Raw genomic sequence first — 16,926 nt, 5'->3', positions numbered from 1 at the left:
CTTGGTTAATATTCCATCTTCCCGATGATTCTTCTGTAGGACATGCTGAAGTGCTAGTTGAATTTTCTGCTGTAATTTTTCTATTTTTACCTTCTCCTGCAGCCACGAGCGATCTAAAAGTGAGCAGGAAGATGGCTGTAGTATTCCTCTAATATCACATAATTAGGAGTAGTCCTTGTGTTTTTCTAATATAATTTATCAAAGCCTTTTTAAAGTCTGATGATGCTGGTGGTTTCCCTCTGAGAATATCTCCAGTTTAATCTTGTCTTTAGCTTGATTGTACATAGTTATTTGCATGCTGTCTTCCCCATTAAAGGGTAAAATCCCCCAAAATAGGAAAATTTTTTTTTTGGCCTTTATTGGTATCCCCTGCTCTTAATAGAGTGCCTGGCATATGGTAGGTGCTTAATAAATGCTTCTTGATGAACTGATGAATCCTCTCTACAGTTTACTTTTTAAATTTTGTAAAGCAAGAAATGGGCAATTAAGTTTTTATAAGCAATTAAACATTTATAAGGATAAACAGAGCATGAGTTAGAAATAACTTGCTTCTTAAAGCAAGTAGAGAAGTAGGATCTCTTCATAACTAGATATGCTATTTAAATTTAGCATGTGTATGCATAAAAGCAGATGGTTGATAACAAAACATTTATTTAGTTCTTATTAAATGCTGGTTACTATGCTAAGTGCTAGGGATGTAAAGATAAAATAGATAGCCCTGGCCCTCAAGGTGCCCATATTTTAAAGGAGCCGATATCCACTTAAGTAGATAAAAAACTATCATGGCACTCAAGTTTTCAAGATAACAAAATGTCTAGATGAAACTACTGCTACAAGTGTACACAGTACATAGTAGTGAGTGACTCTTTTCTGGCAAATATTAGAACTACACTATAGTTTAAAGTAACTAAGAGATTTACTAAGACTTCAGAGTAGCAAATAATTTCAAGAAAAATAATGTAATTGTATAAAAAATTTCACGGCAGAAAACAGTAAATTAATAGAATTTATGACTCTGAAATACAAATATAAAGGGTGGGACAAAGTCATGCAAAGTAGTGCCAAGAAGGTTTATTAAAAGGAGTTAGAATGTTTTAGGGAGTATATTCCCAACTTTTACTGTTAAGACAAGATCCATTCTTGTTATTTCATTTGGAATCTTTATCTATAGAATATAGGTCAGATGAACCACCAGTATGACACATCGGGTAATTATTTTTTAAAGGTATTATATAAACTTGAATGCTTTGTTGGAACCCAATTTAACTTTTTTTTTTAAAAATCTAGTCAAGAAAGGTAAGTTATGTTTACTAATGTTAAAAATCAGGAATTCTTTGCCTGGACAATCCTAAAGCTATTATTTTTGCTAAAAGAAATCAGTCTTACCTGCAGACATTAACACAAATGCAGAAAACAATGCAATCTCATCTTCAGTCAGGTGCATAGAACATAAACTTTTTCCAAATTCAAAAACAAAGCTAATAAAGTCTTCACAACCTGTAAAAATAAAAACATAAAAGACTTGGAATTTGGGCTAATATTCTAGGGGAAAAGATGTGACTATCAATATTCAGGTATAAGAATCTGATTTGAGACAATGAAATGATTAACCTACACGCCAAAGTGGCAGGATCAATTTTCTAGAGGTATCTAGATGGCACTGTAGGTAGAGTTCTAGACCTGAGACACTTACTACTTGTATGACTTTGGACACATCACAAACTGTCTACTTTAGTTTCCTAGTTTATAAAATGGAGATAACAATACCTATAACATAGGGGGAGTTTGTAAGAACAAAATGAGATATTGCAGACTTTAAAGTGTTATATAAATACTACCCTTACTATCAAAACTACTACTTCTTCTACTACTTTAGTTTTTATTTGGATTTTTAATGGAAAATCAATTTAGTTAATGGATTGATTTAAAAGACATTACAATTATTAATGGATTTCTATATACTGGGAGTGTTATGATGTGTGTGTGTGTGTGTGTGTGTGTGTGTGTGTGTAAGCATTTTAGCAGAATAAATATGGTACTAGATTTGGCATCAGGAAGTCCTGAGTTCAAATATAAACTTAGACATTTATTACTTTCATGACTATATAGAACCACTTAATTGGTATATGTCTCAAATAATTCTTCAAAACTGTAAAATATTACTTAGAAATGGATGATATATAAATGGATATAGAATATCAAGGAACTGTGATTCCTATTATCAGTGTATGATTTTTATTGCTGGAAGAAATTCTCACGATGGCAACATTGTAATTCCTTAAAATTGATGTGTATTAATATAGCATCCATTTTGGAGTAATAATCTATTTTCTTTCTAAGTTTGGAATCTTTGCATCTAATTAACAGAATCATGTCAACAGTTTTTACATTGTGAATGTAATTAATATCTAGAGGTCAAAGCAGAAGGACAGAACATAAACTCTTAATATTAGGCTAAATATGACAGGAATTTATGATAACACATATAAGATCATAAAAGCTTTTTAGAGTTTTCTTTAATGACAAAAAAGAATAAAATATTTTTTAGCTTTCAAATAACTATTCTCCATTTTGGATAGCAATATTTTTCCAAGTATCTCTTTCTGTTGTCCTGGCGATTCAATTTAGAGTTTTCTTACCTAAAGATTTGAATACATCAGGGCTAGCATATTTCCCATCAAAATATACGGTGTTGTTCTGAGAATCAAAGGCACGGCACATTCTGATAAACACCACTTCCAAAGAACCTAAATAAAGACAAAATGGTTTCATTCTTAATCCTATAAACTGATTGGCAGTATGAGTTTCAATGGTATAGATGATATAATGAGTACTATACGGTAGGCTTAATAATCACATGAGTGATTTATTCCAAAGAAGGGAGATGTACTACAATCATTAAAGATCATGATGCTGAGGCATCATTAGGTTTTATAAAAGAAAATATTAATTTTGTAAATTATAACCTTAGGATCATCTCTGCTTTTTCTATGAAGAATTCTAGTGTTGCTAGGAAAAAGAAAAATGCTTCAAAGATAGATAGATAAATAGATAGATAGATAGATATAGATAAAATTCTTAAAATAGTAATTTGGTATCTACTGAGCATCATAAGGAACCCTCTTTATTCTCACTCCATCTAAACTTCCCATAAAGTCCAAGAATACAGAAATACATTTTATCAGAATTTAGGAATACAAGTACATAACAAACATATTCATTCTTTCAGAAAAAAAGCCCCCACAGTGAATGATTGGATTTTTACAAGTAAACATAAACCATTTAAACTTGGTTTTTACTAAGGGAATCATGAGCTAATGAAAACAGGAAAAAAAAAAAAAAACTATTCATTTCTCCTACCTTAACAAGCATTTCATTCACAACTAGGGTGAAATGAGCCTTGAAATTTGCCTGCAATGCACATACCTGCTTTTAAAAGCACAATTTGATCGTTTTGACACAGTTCCATAAATCCATCAATGCGTTTGGCAAACTCCACTACATACTGAATAGCTTCTGTTATTTTGACCGCGCACAACTGCCACATTACTTCCCTCTGCTGTGAAAGAGAGAAAACAGGTTATCATACAAAATCATCCACAAAGCGGACATAATTGGTTTAACCGTCTAATGTTTTCAAATCGGTCTTAGGTGGTGGACTCCAGCAACCAAGTTGTACAGAGGTTTCCTATCTACTTTATATATATATATAAAAGCAATAGCTCATCTATTTTAGTTTAGATTTAGGAAAACCATTTTCAAATCCCTCTTCTCCTTCCTCTGTCCTTAACCCATACAAGGTATTTTTTTTTCCTTTTTCTCCCCATCTAGGACAAAGATAAAGAAGAGAAGCTATAAACACAAATGGCAAAAAGCTGAAGCATACCACTGCTTCAGCAGAGACCATTTTATGGAGTGTTTGATGTGTCCTGGTGCCTTCTTGTTCTCATTCTGTAGCCATTTCAAAGCAAACCCAAATGGTGTGTTAGAGCCTTAACCTGTTCAGCTGCTTCCCTTTTATAAATATGATACTAGAATAAGGAAGATACCCTGTATGTAACAGCTAGTTTCAGGCTCATTCTGCTGGTATGATAAAGTAGAAAAAAAAAAAAAAATCACTGGATACTTGAGTTTTAGTTTTGGCTTAGCACTATCACTAACTCTCAGTCTGTATGACCTTGGGAAAGTAAGTAACTTAACCCCACTGTGTTTTCATTTTCTCCTATAAAACTCCCTCCTTAAGTCTGAGTCTCACATGGTATCTTTTGAAACCTTTACATGCCTTCTAAACACCTGATACTTAACTTGAAGAAAACGAAAGTTGAGGCTATTTTACTTCCATCTTTCAGGCCTTTAAAGTTTCAAAAGTAGCAAAACACAAATATACACTCATTTAGAATTTTTGGAAGTTTATCTAATTCTTTCCCTTTTTGACAAGCTGAATGTAATGTGTGCAACTTCACCAGCACATTGAAAGGGACACAGGCAAGGTATTACATTTCCTCATTCATACTAAACTCCCCATAACTTTCAACTTCAAGCCCATAATCCTTACCACCTTGATTCATTTTGTCCTAAAAAGAGATTCTGAAAATATTCTTCAAGATTTTACCTTGTTCTGATAATTTTCAATCTCTTCTTGGAGAAAGGTCTGCCATGTTATCTGCTGGAGCTCCTCTCTCAAGTATTGGCAAGTTTCCATATGTGACTTGGAAATATTCTGTGCAAGGTGTTCTAAGTCAAAACAAAGCAAAAAAGATCAGAAAGCACAATGATTTCCCCCTTTCAGTCTTCAAATACACTTTTGGAAATTACTCTGGCATTTTTCACCACTAAAAACAAACAAATACATTTAAGTTAGGGATTCTTAATCTGGAATTTGTGAATTCCTCCCCCCCCCCCCCAAAAGCCATGATAACTGTATCAAGATAGAGTGACTGTATCAAGATAGAGTGACCTAAAAAAGTCTTTGTGCAAAAAAAGGTATGAGGTGGGATATATGACACAAAAATAGGATCAAGAATCTCTGCTTTAAGTTATTCTGAACAACTCACTGAATGCTCAGTTTAGGAAGATATGAGCAGTCTGGACTTTGCAAACAAACAAGGAATGGAAACTTTTTAGAACTTCTTAACCTTGATAATATTCTGTTCCCTTTCCACACATATCTGGGAATGAATGAACATTAAGCCAGATGTAACTAAAACATGAGTGAAAATTGAACTAATTCATTTTAGATGCATAAACATAGAAGGACTATATCAGATTCTGTAAGGGTTATAAAAAAGCTAAATTTGGGTTTCTGTCTTGTAGGGAAGACACGATTTATACACAGAAAACAAGCAGTGTAAGGTTAAATTTAATTATACATTATATAAGGAATACAGAGTAAATATTGTGAAAGTCAAGAAGGAAGAGATCAATGTTAGATAATTGGAAAATGCTTCTTGGAGAAGGTAATGCCTGAGAGGATTTAGAAAAACATATTTAAAGAGGCATTATGTGTGTATTTACACATATTATCAAGGAAGTTAAAACATCTGAGAAATAATATCAGATAGGTTAAGCTGAACTGGTTACCAGGAATAATATCAAGATGTAGAGTTTAGACCTGATGAGAAAGAGAAATTGAAGATTCGTTTTTTAGTAGCACATGAGGGTAGACTGAAGGCAGAAGAGATGAGAAAAAATAGTTATAAAGTTGTTTCAGAAATTTAGATGCTAGTCAAAAATGTTCTGAAGAAAGGAACGGTAGCACAGAGAATTGAGTTGAAGGGCTGAATTTAAAGGTTAATTCAAAAGAAGAGTTAATTAAGAGTATCTGGTAAAAATACACACCATTAGGAAGAATGTCTCTGGGAGCTGACTTGACCACAATGCTAAAAAGATTCCCATTTATCCAGCGGTGATTACAATTTGACCAAATGAGAATCATTTGAGTGTGGAATCTACCTTAGACTGATTATATTTTGTAGAAAGGAATAGCTAACAAAACTGGTACAAAAGGCAATAGGGAAGTAATAATACCCAAATAAAAGGGCACTGAACTACCCTTTAAAGAAACAAAGTTCCTGATAGAATATTTTCTTTGGTTTCAATAATCCTTTCCAGTAAATTAAGATATTTGTAAAAGTTTAAATTGAACTTGACCAATGAAAATTCTCCATGTAGAATTAGCTGAGTTTAATACAGACTATTAAAAAATTTCCAATATTATTGGTAACAATAGAGAAAATGATAAGTTGTACTGTATAAATCCTATCCTCAGACCCCTATAGATCCAATCTGCCCCAGAGTCTGGGCCCAAATAAATCTGGAATGAACTCCCTATGGTCCTTTAAACATGGTATCCACTTCAGCCTGGACTTGTACTCATAAGGCAGATGGGAGTTAAGAGGAAGAGGAGAAATTTTTTTTCATGTTGCTCATAGTTTATTATTTCATATTGTGCAGCAGTATATTACTAAGTCAACAGCTGAATAAATTGTATCTTATCACATAAAATGGATCTATCTTTCTTGATATCCTTGACCCAAACTACTTTCTTCCTATTTCTAAACCAGTCAATAAAAGGGGTACAACTGAATATTTAAATGAGAATAACTCACCAGTAGAGGGCAGTGGCCACATTCTTACCAGTTAGAATTTCACAATGTTTTTGATTATGACTCACAAACTCTTTATTTGCTAAATTCTGATTAAGTTCGGATTTTTAGAAAATTGTATTGCTCTTTGTAAAGACTTTCTAATTCAGCAAATAAGAAAATACCACACTGCTGAAAAGTTAAGAACTTAGTTTATTTCTTCCAACAATGCTTTATTTCTCAATTATGGAAATGGGAAAAGAAAATAACTTTCGTTTTCTACACAGGTCTCCAGGGTTGTTAGACTGTGCTATCTAAACCAAATATAGAACTTCATGATGGAACCAAATTATCTAGCTAGAAATTTAGAAGTGTTTCCATTAAAAACCTGGGATGGGGGAATGGGAGGTATGGAAGATGCTACTCTGGAAGGCCAGAAGTCATCATAAGAAGAATGAACTGGTAATGTAGTAGATGCCAAAATTACATCTATAATTGCTATGTATTTGCTAATCAAAATCTAATGACAAAAGTTATTCTGACATCACAACATAGTAAATTACAGAATTTCATTTACTTAATGTTTAAGACTCAAACACTAATATCTTTAAATGCATGAATTACCTCGAATTCTAGAAAATTAGCACTTTTGCTAGTTCCTGTAGACTGAAATGCCTACTGTGTTCAAGGGCCTGAACTTTTAAAGAACTGATGTTGGTCAAATTAATTAAAAAATAAATTATTAAATTAAATAAAAATCAAAATTGTTCAAAAATGATTTGTAAAAAAAAAAAAAGTAAACATTTATTCAATTCTATTTTAGTTCTATATTTCAGACGGATTATTAGTGGGAAGGGGAAAGGAAGGGAATACGCTTTTATACAATACCTACTATGTGAGACACTGTGATAAAGTTTGAAAGAATCCTTATGTAGAGTACCTATGTGAATATTCAGTCAGTGGGTACTAACTCCCACTGTACTGAAGAAACAATAGCATATTTGGTGTGTGGCTTGTTACTTTAGTCATATATGTTAAAACAACAATATTAAGTTCAAAGATAACAATAGAGAACAGCAAAGAGCAAACAGAATTTACGGAGACATGACAATAAAATTAAAACAAATGTTGGGTCATTAAAAAGGATGAAGGTTTTCAATCAAATCCTGATGTTATCTCTGATAAACTTGCTTTTCTCACATTCTGTTTAAGGGCCAACTGAGATTACAAGATAAAGAGTTCTGGGTCCAATTCAAGAAAAACAACATAAAATAATCTGTCTTCTAGTTCATTAATTTAAAAAGATGTGAAGATACTTTTAATACTTCACTGGTTAAAGTTGAAGCTTTAAAAAGTGCTCTTATGAATTTAGATTCATAAAACAAATAATGACGATCTGCAAAAAAAAAAAAAAAATCCATTTGTTCTATTTTCAGAAAGGTCATGTAGACATCAAAAATCTGCTCTCTTCCCCACAAAAAAAGTGTTTTCTAATGGAGAAAAGATGTAGAGAAGGCAGGAAAGAAGAGCACACATCTATAGCACGTAAATGAGGATTTCAATTGCTTACAAAGTCTTTCTGCTCCTGCTGTTAATTTCCCCTCTGAAGACTTAATTCTCTCATTGTCACAGATCAGTCACTTCCACAGCAACTCACTGAAAGGTCCCAAAGGATTAGAACCTTGAGTAAGGAATCACCAGGAAGAGCAGATCCAACTAAAAACTCACAGAGGTTCTTCTCAAGAGTCCCCTGATAATAGTATAATATTTTAAGTCCAATGAAAATGGCAAATAACAGTTTCTTAGAAAGGCTATTGTGTTTTCTCATTTTTACAGTCCTGTCTATATTTAGTCTAAAGTGCTATAACAATGGTAACCATAAACAAATTACAGCTATCTTTGCAGTGATTAGTCACTTAAGTGAACAGATTGGGTGGCTAGTATCCATTACCAAAATGTGTAGAAGAATAAACAAAATTACAGCTCTACTGAACTCAGGTCTTCCTGATTCTCAAGTCTAGCCCTCTTTACCTTTTAGAGCAGTGATTCCCAAAGTATGTTCCAGAGAATCCTGGGAGGGATCTCTGAAACCCTTTCAGAAGGTTTACAAATTCAAAATTAGTTTTTATTTCTAATATGATAAATATCTATAAATATAACCCACATAAAAACTCTTTGGACAGATCCTCAATCATTTTTAATAGTATAAAGATACTGAGAACAAAAGTTTAAGAACCACTGCTTTAGAGAATATGGACAATAACTGGAAATAGCTCAAAGAAATCAATAGTAACATTTCCTAAACCTAATAAATTTTGTGGAATTTGAACTTTCTGCTAGACCCACCATTTCCTTTACTTTAATGGTTCTTCACAGTCAATTCAATAATTGACTAAGCAATGAGAAGATGACTACACAGGATGGAATTGGAGGGTTAATTTCTAATAGCATGCTCGTTAGGAGAAAGCTAAATGTGTTAAACTTTTCATTCAAAGGGTATTATTAAAGCAATTACAGAAACTTTTCTCTGGTATTACCTAATTCTGCCATGGATACAGTCGGAGAAGTCTCTCCATTTGTGAAAGAGCAATAAGGGAAGAAACCCGATGCTGGTGTGTAGTCACATATTGGTTCTGGTTTGATTCCATTAATATCAAGCCCCGACTGATCTGGAGAAGGCTGTATGTCTAAGTAGAAGCTGCTAACTGCAGAGTCTGCTTTGCTACCTTCAGGGGTATGACCGTCAATGTAATTACTGAGGTCCTCATGGAGCTCCGTTAGCCCGTTGGTGGTGATATTATAGGTAGGTGTCAGTGGCTCTGCCTCGCCAGGCTGCTGCTGGTGATCTCGCTGCTGCTGCTGCATCCGGTGTTTCTGTACCTCGGCGTATAAGCTGTCCCTCTGCTTTTTTGACATCCGGCCAAATTTTACAGCTGGAAGAGGGAAAAAGGACAGAGACATATATAAACATATACACACACATATATATGTTTGTGTGTGTATATACAAACATTCATGTAAGTATGTATACATGCCTAAAACAGACAAATTGGTATGTGTACACACAAAAAAGTGCTGACATGTTATTATTTTCCCTTAAATATCTTTACGTAGTTGCAAAACAATGATAGAGTGGTGATTATATGATAATGAAACTGGCCCAAAGAGCCTACAATTGGGAACGTAACTGGGTTTGGCAGGAGATAGAGCACTGGCCCTGGTGTCAAATCCAGTCTCAGCTGTGTTACTTTGGGCAAGTCACTTATCCCCAAGTGCCTCCAAAAAATTCAACTCCTTTCTCAGCCACTTATTAGATCAGTATTGAGCAAATCACTTAACTTTTCCTATTCTCAGTTTCCTTAACTGTAAAACTGAAATAATACATAATATATTATATCATATTACAGGTTATAATGTAATATGCATTCTCTAATATAATATATGAGATAATGTAATAGGATAATGGCATTTAACTCCCAAATGAGTTTGCTGGCTTAGGTCAATACGCTGGATAGTTGTTGAATATATTTTTTGAAGAACTACAGAGAAGAAACTGATTAAGATGAAACTTCAGTTATAGTGACCCAAACTTGGGTGGAACAGTAACAAAACATATGCAGATCATTGTGAAAACAAATGGAATAACATATGTAATGTGTAAACCTGAAAGTGCTATATAAATGCTATCTAACATTATCACTGCAAGTCATTTTAAAGATAATGAAACTCAAGCTCAGAAACCTCATGTGACATTTCCACAATTATTTAGGTAGTGAGTATCTAGGGCAGGATTCAAACACACACAATCTTTATGGTCAGGAGGCAGTTTACAGATTGTTAATTGTAACTGATTATATATTATAATGCATATTGATTATAATTCCATACTCCTACATGGCACAAAGTATTTTCTCTCCAAACAAAGAGAATGAATGATTTACATTGGGAGATAGTGATAAAAGTCAGTCTTCCAACTCTTAGTTCAGTGTTCAAATTAACATCTTCAGATAGAGGCAGCTAGAAGGTACAGTGGATAGAGGACTGGGTCTGGAGACTTGAGCTCAAATTCAGTCTCAACACCTGTGTTTGCCTCCATGTAAAATGGGGATAATTACCTCTTGTGAAGACCAAATGAGAAAATATTTGTGAAGCACTCAGTATAGTGCTTTGCACATAATAATGCCTATTCTTTACCTTCAGGCCAACCACCAAAGTTTTTATATTATCTCTATATTTTGTGCGTTAGATTTTGATTCATTTTTCTCCTTTTTTTTTTTTAAATCTAAAGAAGATCCCTGATTTGGTCAGGGTAACCCCCCCAGCAATACTGGGCCCCATTTTTCAGAAAGTATATGATACCATTCTGTTATCATTGGTCCCAAGTTATCCATACTTGAATTTTGGCTTCTGTGCTTCTCCCTTGGGATATGCCTCCAGGTACAAAATGAAGAGATAATTAGGGAAGTTATCTGGGGATCATCCAGCTTGTACAATTATTTCTCCTGAAACAATCAGATCACTGAGGGAAAAATTATTTATTAGCTTGAATTTTTCCTGTAAAAGCTCACAATTCTCTACTTTTCAGAAGTAGGCAAAGACTCTGTTGAGTATTGCTGATGCTATTATAATTAGAAATTAGATATAGAAAATATGAATTAATTCATCTGACCTCCACCTTATTGTTTCAGGGGAAGAAAAATGAAAATGAGTTTATTGGCTTAGGTCAACACACTAGATAGTTGTTGGACATTTTTTAAGCCAAAGAATACTTATACTAATTCTTTTTCTGCATAGAAGAAACTGACTAAGATGGAACATCAATCATAGTGATCAAAACCCGAATGGAAATGTAGCAAAAGCAGCAATGGTCTAGGCAGACCATTCTAGAATGTAGCTTCACATATATTTTCTCATTTGACCTTCACAACTACCCTGTGAGGTAAGTGCTATTATTATCCCGTTTGTATAGATGAAGGAACTAAGGCTGAGAAGGTTAAGTGATTTGCCCAACATCACACTGCTAATAAATGTCTGAGTATGCAGTTCAACTCAGGTCTTCCTGGTTCCCAAGTCTAGCCTTCTGTCTACTGCCAAATGGATAAAATACCCTAATTTCGCAAGTACAAAAACTGACTTTAAACCCAACACAGTATGTACCATTTGTCATTTGCAAAGAATTTAGAGACCCTATAGCCATCCTCCCTGAAACAATTTAAAAATATACGTCCCATTATATCCAGTGAATAAATCCAAGTAGAACTTGATTATTCCATAGTATAACAACTACACAGTAACTTCTGTCTTACCCTATGGTACCTTCATAATAATACCTTTCGAAACAAGAAAGAAAAACTGTTCTTGAGAAAATATATTCTCATCCTGTGACTTTAATTTACAGGTTCCCAAGCAACACCTAATTTTGTCAGCTCAGTGCCAACAGAAGAGAAAATCTGCTGGCATTGCACATCACAGGAATTTCTAAGAATATGGTGTAAATTGTTTGTGACCTGCATCTGTCAGCTCCAAAAAATTTCAGTTTTTTTTTTCTTTAATATTCCAATTGTCACACACATATACCACCACCACTGTGGGCTGCAATCTGTGTAAGTACTAGGTCTACTGGAGTTTCTAAATTTCAGATCCCATCAACAGGACAGACTTTATTAGGCAGCATGCACAGTTAGCTGAAGTTGATTTTGATAAGATAGTCCTTTAAAAAGAAATCTTATTAAAAAAAGATATTAGATTCAATTGGACCTCATGAAAGGACCATCCTGCATTATGAAATAATCTCAACTGTACATATTGTGCTTGTGCCCAGTTCCCATGTATTTGAATAACTGTTTCCCAGACAAATCTAGAATGTCTTATAATTGCATGGTAAATGGGTTCTCCTTCTTAAAATATTTTTTGTTAATGAAAAGAACATTTGTTGCTGATCCAAGCTCTGCTATTTCTCATATATTTTGTGTATACAAATATTTGATTTCAGAATACAATTTTTCAAAATATGCACTGTAAGCCAAAATTGATTTGCTCTGAATGTCAATAATCCTTTTGGGATATAGCATCTGTCTACAAAACTATAAATTTGGGGGAAGTGCTTTGCCGTCTGGCAAAATGTAATGGGAATTCAAAGTATGGAGGCACTAAGATTTACATCTTTGTTTAATCAATGCATCTCCATACAGTGTCTTAAAGTTATACACTGGAAGCATTCTGACACCTTTCCCTTGTCATACCACCCTTACTGAACTGAATCAGCTTACACTAACCAACTCTCTGGGAGATGCAGCAAACTGGATCAACATCTATATTACAACATTAAATAGGAATATATGTGGAAGCATTTGGTTCACATTTTAACAATATCATCCTAAGAAAGAGTGTCCCTGTGCCCTAGGAACACAACTCAAATTGGGAGGGCTCACCATCTCGAGACATCCCCACAGCAAGGCATTTCTGTAATCGACAGTGTTGGCAGCGGTTTCTACTAGTTCGATCAATCAAACAATTCTTCTGACGAGGACAGGAGTATGTGGCATTACTTTGCTGACTCCTCCTGAAAAAGCCCTGTGATTTAAGTCACAAAATGCAAAAAAAGAGTAGGTTAGTATCAATTTTATCTACCCAATGCTAAAGACAGTATACTAAGTGGCATTAATATTTAATGGAGAATTAAACTTGTACTGGAATCATCTAGGAAATCATTAATGAAATTAAAGCTGGTGTTTATTTTTTTTCCTGAGCAAAATGAATCTCCTGAGTCCAATCTTACAATCCTTACACATGCAAAACTCCCTTTAATTTCATCAGGGTTGCGTAAGGGGTATTGGACTTGGTTCCCTCTTTGTGACCATCAATGATTAAAAGAAATTCCCTTGGAAAACAAATGGAAGGAAATTAATCACTCACCTGTGTTTTCTTCAGATTTCTAAAATTTTTATTGCAAAAAAATCACTCTGAACAAGAATACGTTTTTCTACATTTTCTGAAGTTTAAACAATAACTTTACCCCAGAAGTCCTGGTTGGCTTGGATCCCAGAAATAACACTGAGATTGCCCCTGCCCATTTTAGCTCATTTATTACTTCATTCAGCTAAGGTCAAGTCACTTCACTTGTTTGGTTATCAATATCCTCATCTATCAAATAAAGGAATCAATTAGATGATTGCTGATCTTTCAATCAAGTTCACTTCTTTTTCTTGATCTTTCATTAGTTAATCAATAAACATTTATTAAGTGCCTATTATGCACCAGGCACTGTGTTAAGTCCTGGGGATACAAAGAAAGGCAAAAGGCAATCATTGCTCTTAGGGAGCTCACAGTCTTATGGGGAGACAACATGTGAACACCTATATATAAATTACATAGAGGATAAACACAGGCACAGTACTAGAATTAAGGGGGCTCAGGAAAGGCTTCCTGTACAAGGTGGGATTTTTAGGTGGGTCTTGAAGGAAGCCAGAGAAACTAGGAGGAAGAGATGAAGAAGGAGAACATTCTAGATAAGGAAATTAAAGCCAGTTAAAATTTTTGGAGGTGGGAGAGGGAATGTGTTGTTCAATAGCACAGAAGACAGTATCACTAGATCATAGATTATGTGGGGGTAGGGGAAAAAGTTGTAAGGAGATTGAAAAAGGATGTATGTATGAGTATTATAAAGAAGTTATGAAGAGCTATGGATGCCCCAAAGAGGATTTTATGATTTATAAATTTGATCAGGGTTAAGAGGATATTACTGGAATCTACTGAGTAGGAGGATGACATGGTCAGACTTGCACTTTAGGACGATCATTTTGACAGCTGATCAGAGGACTGAAATGTGGAGCAATTTGTGGCAGGCCCATCAACCAGCAAGCTGTGTGATCCTATGCAAGTCACTTGCTTCAGTTTCCTCATCTGTACAATGAGTTGGAGAAGGAAATAGAGGACCTCTGCAGTATCTTTGCCAAACCATCCCAAAGAGTTGGACAGGACTGAAATAACAGATGTGCCAGGCACGCTGCTAACTGCTTTTACAGATATTATATCTCTTTTGTTAGCTTGCTAGTGATCACACAGCCAGTAAGTGTCTGAGACTGGATTTGAACTCAGGAAAATGAGTCTTTATGATTCCAAGCACAGTGCTCTATCCACTGTACAATGTAGCTCCTACCTCCCCCTCCCCCTTCCAGGGCACATAGCAGACTCTTACTAAATGTGGAATTTGATGAAATATATGTTGAATTGATATCAATCTATCCCATCCCCTTAACTTCCCAGATTAGGAAACTAAAACCCAAAGAGAAGAAATATTTTGCCCGAGGTCGGTAGCACGACCAAGTCTGTATTTAACAGCATCCTTTACTCTGTGTATCTCCATAAGTTCAAATACTCTTAGCTTCAAATATCTTGACAGACTAACTAATGAGGTTGGTAAACTTCCTCTGTCCTTTTCATTTTTAAATTATAATGTGCCCAGAGGACGTTCTTTGATGCTCAGAGGCAGATATAGTCGTTTTAATACTAGCAAGATACACCCATTCAAAGGACTAATGTCATAAGTGGAAAAATAATAGACAAAGAAGCAGGTGGACTTTAGGGAAATTAGTAGTGTAGTGAGGGAAGCTGATCAGAGTATTTGCTCACCCCAAGCTCAAATTCATGGATGTCTAATGAGGAAGACGAGAAGAAATAAAAGCTAAGGCAAATAGGCAGCTCAAGTCCCACATAGCAATATGAAAGGAAAAACTGAAAGGAGACAGGAAGTACTGTCCCTCAGTTTGTCTTGGCAATGTCTAGGGAATTTACATGGCTATGACAAGACTGTGGATTACAGGTGTTTGTGATTTTTGTCTTTAAAACCCAACAAAGCCACTTGCTGTCACCCTCAATCCCCTTCTGCTCCCCATTGCTCATCTACAGAGCTTCCATAGCAACACAAGGCTCCTGAAAGCCCAAAGCTTACAGCTAAGGCCCTGAAAACCATACAGTCCACGGAGTCATGAAGAATCAGACGAGACTGAATGGACAACACAACATACCATCCATTCTTTCTTTCCCTCATTATAGAAGCTAGCAGAGAGAGCAAAAATGTGAAATCAAATTTATATCACCACTCATTTTCTTAATTATCAGTAGGCAGAGGATATTTGCTTACATTCTTTTGATGACAACACGCAGTCAATGCATCAAGGAGCTACCATTTTTTTCACTTCTCTTTTCACCTAGGCAGATCACAACTCCCTCTATAATTTAACAGATGATCTTCAAGAGTTGCAAAGGTCAGGTTTATCACGCTATGGTCAAGCTAAGGGTGAGCTTCACCGACATTTGCTAAGCTATGCAATGTGGGAGGACCATCACCAGGCCCATAGACAAAGTCCTTCCCTACAATAGCTTTTCAGAACCCCCTACTCCCCTACTCACCCACCCAGCATCAAGCATCTCAGTAAGGCTTTAGTAGAGGCACACTTAGTTATACACAATCTGGTGCTACCTGGAGGATCCTTGACCTCTTCGGGCCACTGTTAACTTTTTAAAATGAATGATCTGGATTAGATGATGACTGAGACTTCTAAACCTATGAGCCTATGACTATGACTTGTAAACACTCTCCACTCTTTGCTCTTCTACTGATTCTTCTAGAGTTCTTCATTTTTCAGTTATCTTTGACTCTTTGTGATTCCATTTGGGATTTTCTGGACAAAGATTCTGGAGAGTTTATCATTTCCCTCTCCAGCTTATTTTACAAATGAGCTAACTGAGGCAAATAGGGTCAAGTGACTTTCTAAGCTAGAAAGTGTATGAGATTGGATTTGAACTCAGGAAGATGTGTCTTCCTCATTCCAAGCCTGGAATCTAACTACTGTGCCAGCTTGTTGTCTATAGCTATCTAGTTATAGTTCATAGACTAAATCTCAGTTTCTATAGATCATTAAAAAAAAAAAATTATGGGCTGGCCATCACCTTCAAAGATTATCCCTGGACTCTAGTTTTGCTATAGTTTTCAAAATGTGAAGGCAAGAATTGAAGGCTAGCTCTCAAGTAAGTGTTAGATCCATAACAAATACACTATACAAAATCACCTTCTGTTTTCTAGACATTAAACTAAGATAACACAATCAGCACTAACAAAGTTTTGGTATGTTAGCACTGCTTGCTGATAACCTACCCTGCAAAGTTGAACCTCTAAGGGACTGAATAGCCACAGGATGATGGCTTTTTTGTTTAATGGCTAGAGAAACAAGGACACCAATTAACAAACCTGTCTGACTATAAAGTAATGAGATTCACTTTTATGATACATATAATTTCAGGCCTCAGATATTTATAATGGTAAAAATGAAATAGTATGAGT

At 35.0% G+C, this 16,926-nt stretch overlaps 1 protein-coding gene across 5 annotated transcripts in view; it reads right to left on the bottom strand.

Moving 5' to 3' along the window:
- RORA (RAR related orphan receptor A) overlaps nucleotides 1–16,926 on the bottom strand; it is a 110,536-nt gene that overhangs the window by 10,333 nt on the left and 83,277 nt on the right. For 3 of the 5 annotated variants that reach the window (XM_074294939.1, XM_074294937.1, XM_074294942.1), the window contains exons 3-9: nucleotides 13,016–13,157; nucleotides 9,122–9,517; nucleotides 4,613–4,734; nucleotides 3,427–3,559; nucleotides 2,640–2,747; nucleotides 1,387–1,497; nucleotides 1–113 (exon numbers count right to left, since the gene is read on the bottom strand). In XM_074294939.1, coding sequence (XP_074151040.1) covers nucleotides 1–113; nucleotides 1,387–1,497; nucleotides 2,640–2,747; nucleotides 3,427–3,559; nucleotides 4,613–4,734; nucleotides 9,122–9,517; nucleotides 13,016–13,157 — 1,125 coding nt within the window. The remainder of the gene's footprint in view (nucleotides 114–1,386; nucleotides 1,498–2,639; nucleotides 2,748–3,426; nucleotides 3,560–4,612; nucleotides 4,735–9,121; nucleotides 9,518–13,015; nucleotides 13,158–16,926) is intronic. The other 2 variants (XM_074294941.1, XM_074294940.1) reach the window with 1 other exon arrangement.

Source organism: Sminthopsis crassicaudata, chromosome 2 (genome assembly GCF_048593235.1).
Source record: "Sminthopsis crassicaudata isolate SCR6 chromosome 2, ASM4859323v1, whole genome shotgun sequence".
Lineage (NCBI taxonomy): Eukaryota > Metazoa > Chordata > Mammalia > Dasyuromorphia > Dasyuridae > Sminthopsis > Sminthopsis crassicaudata.
Note: the sequence above shows the minus strand (reverse complement) of the source record. Positions and strands in the feature narration are given on the sequence as shown.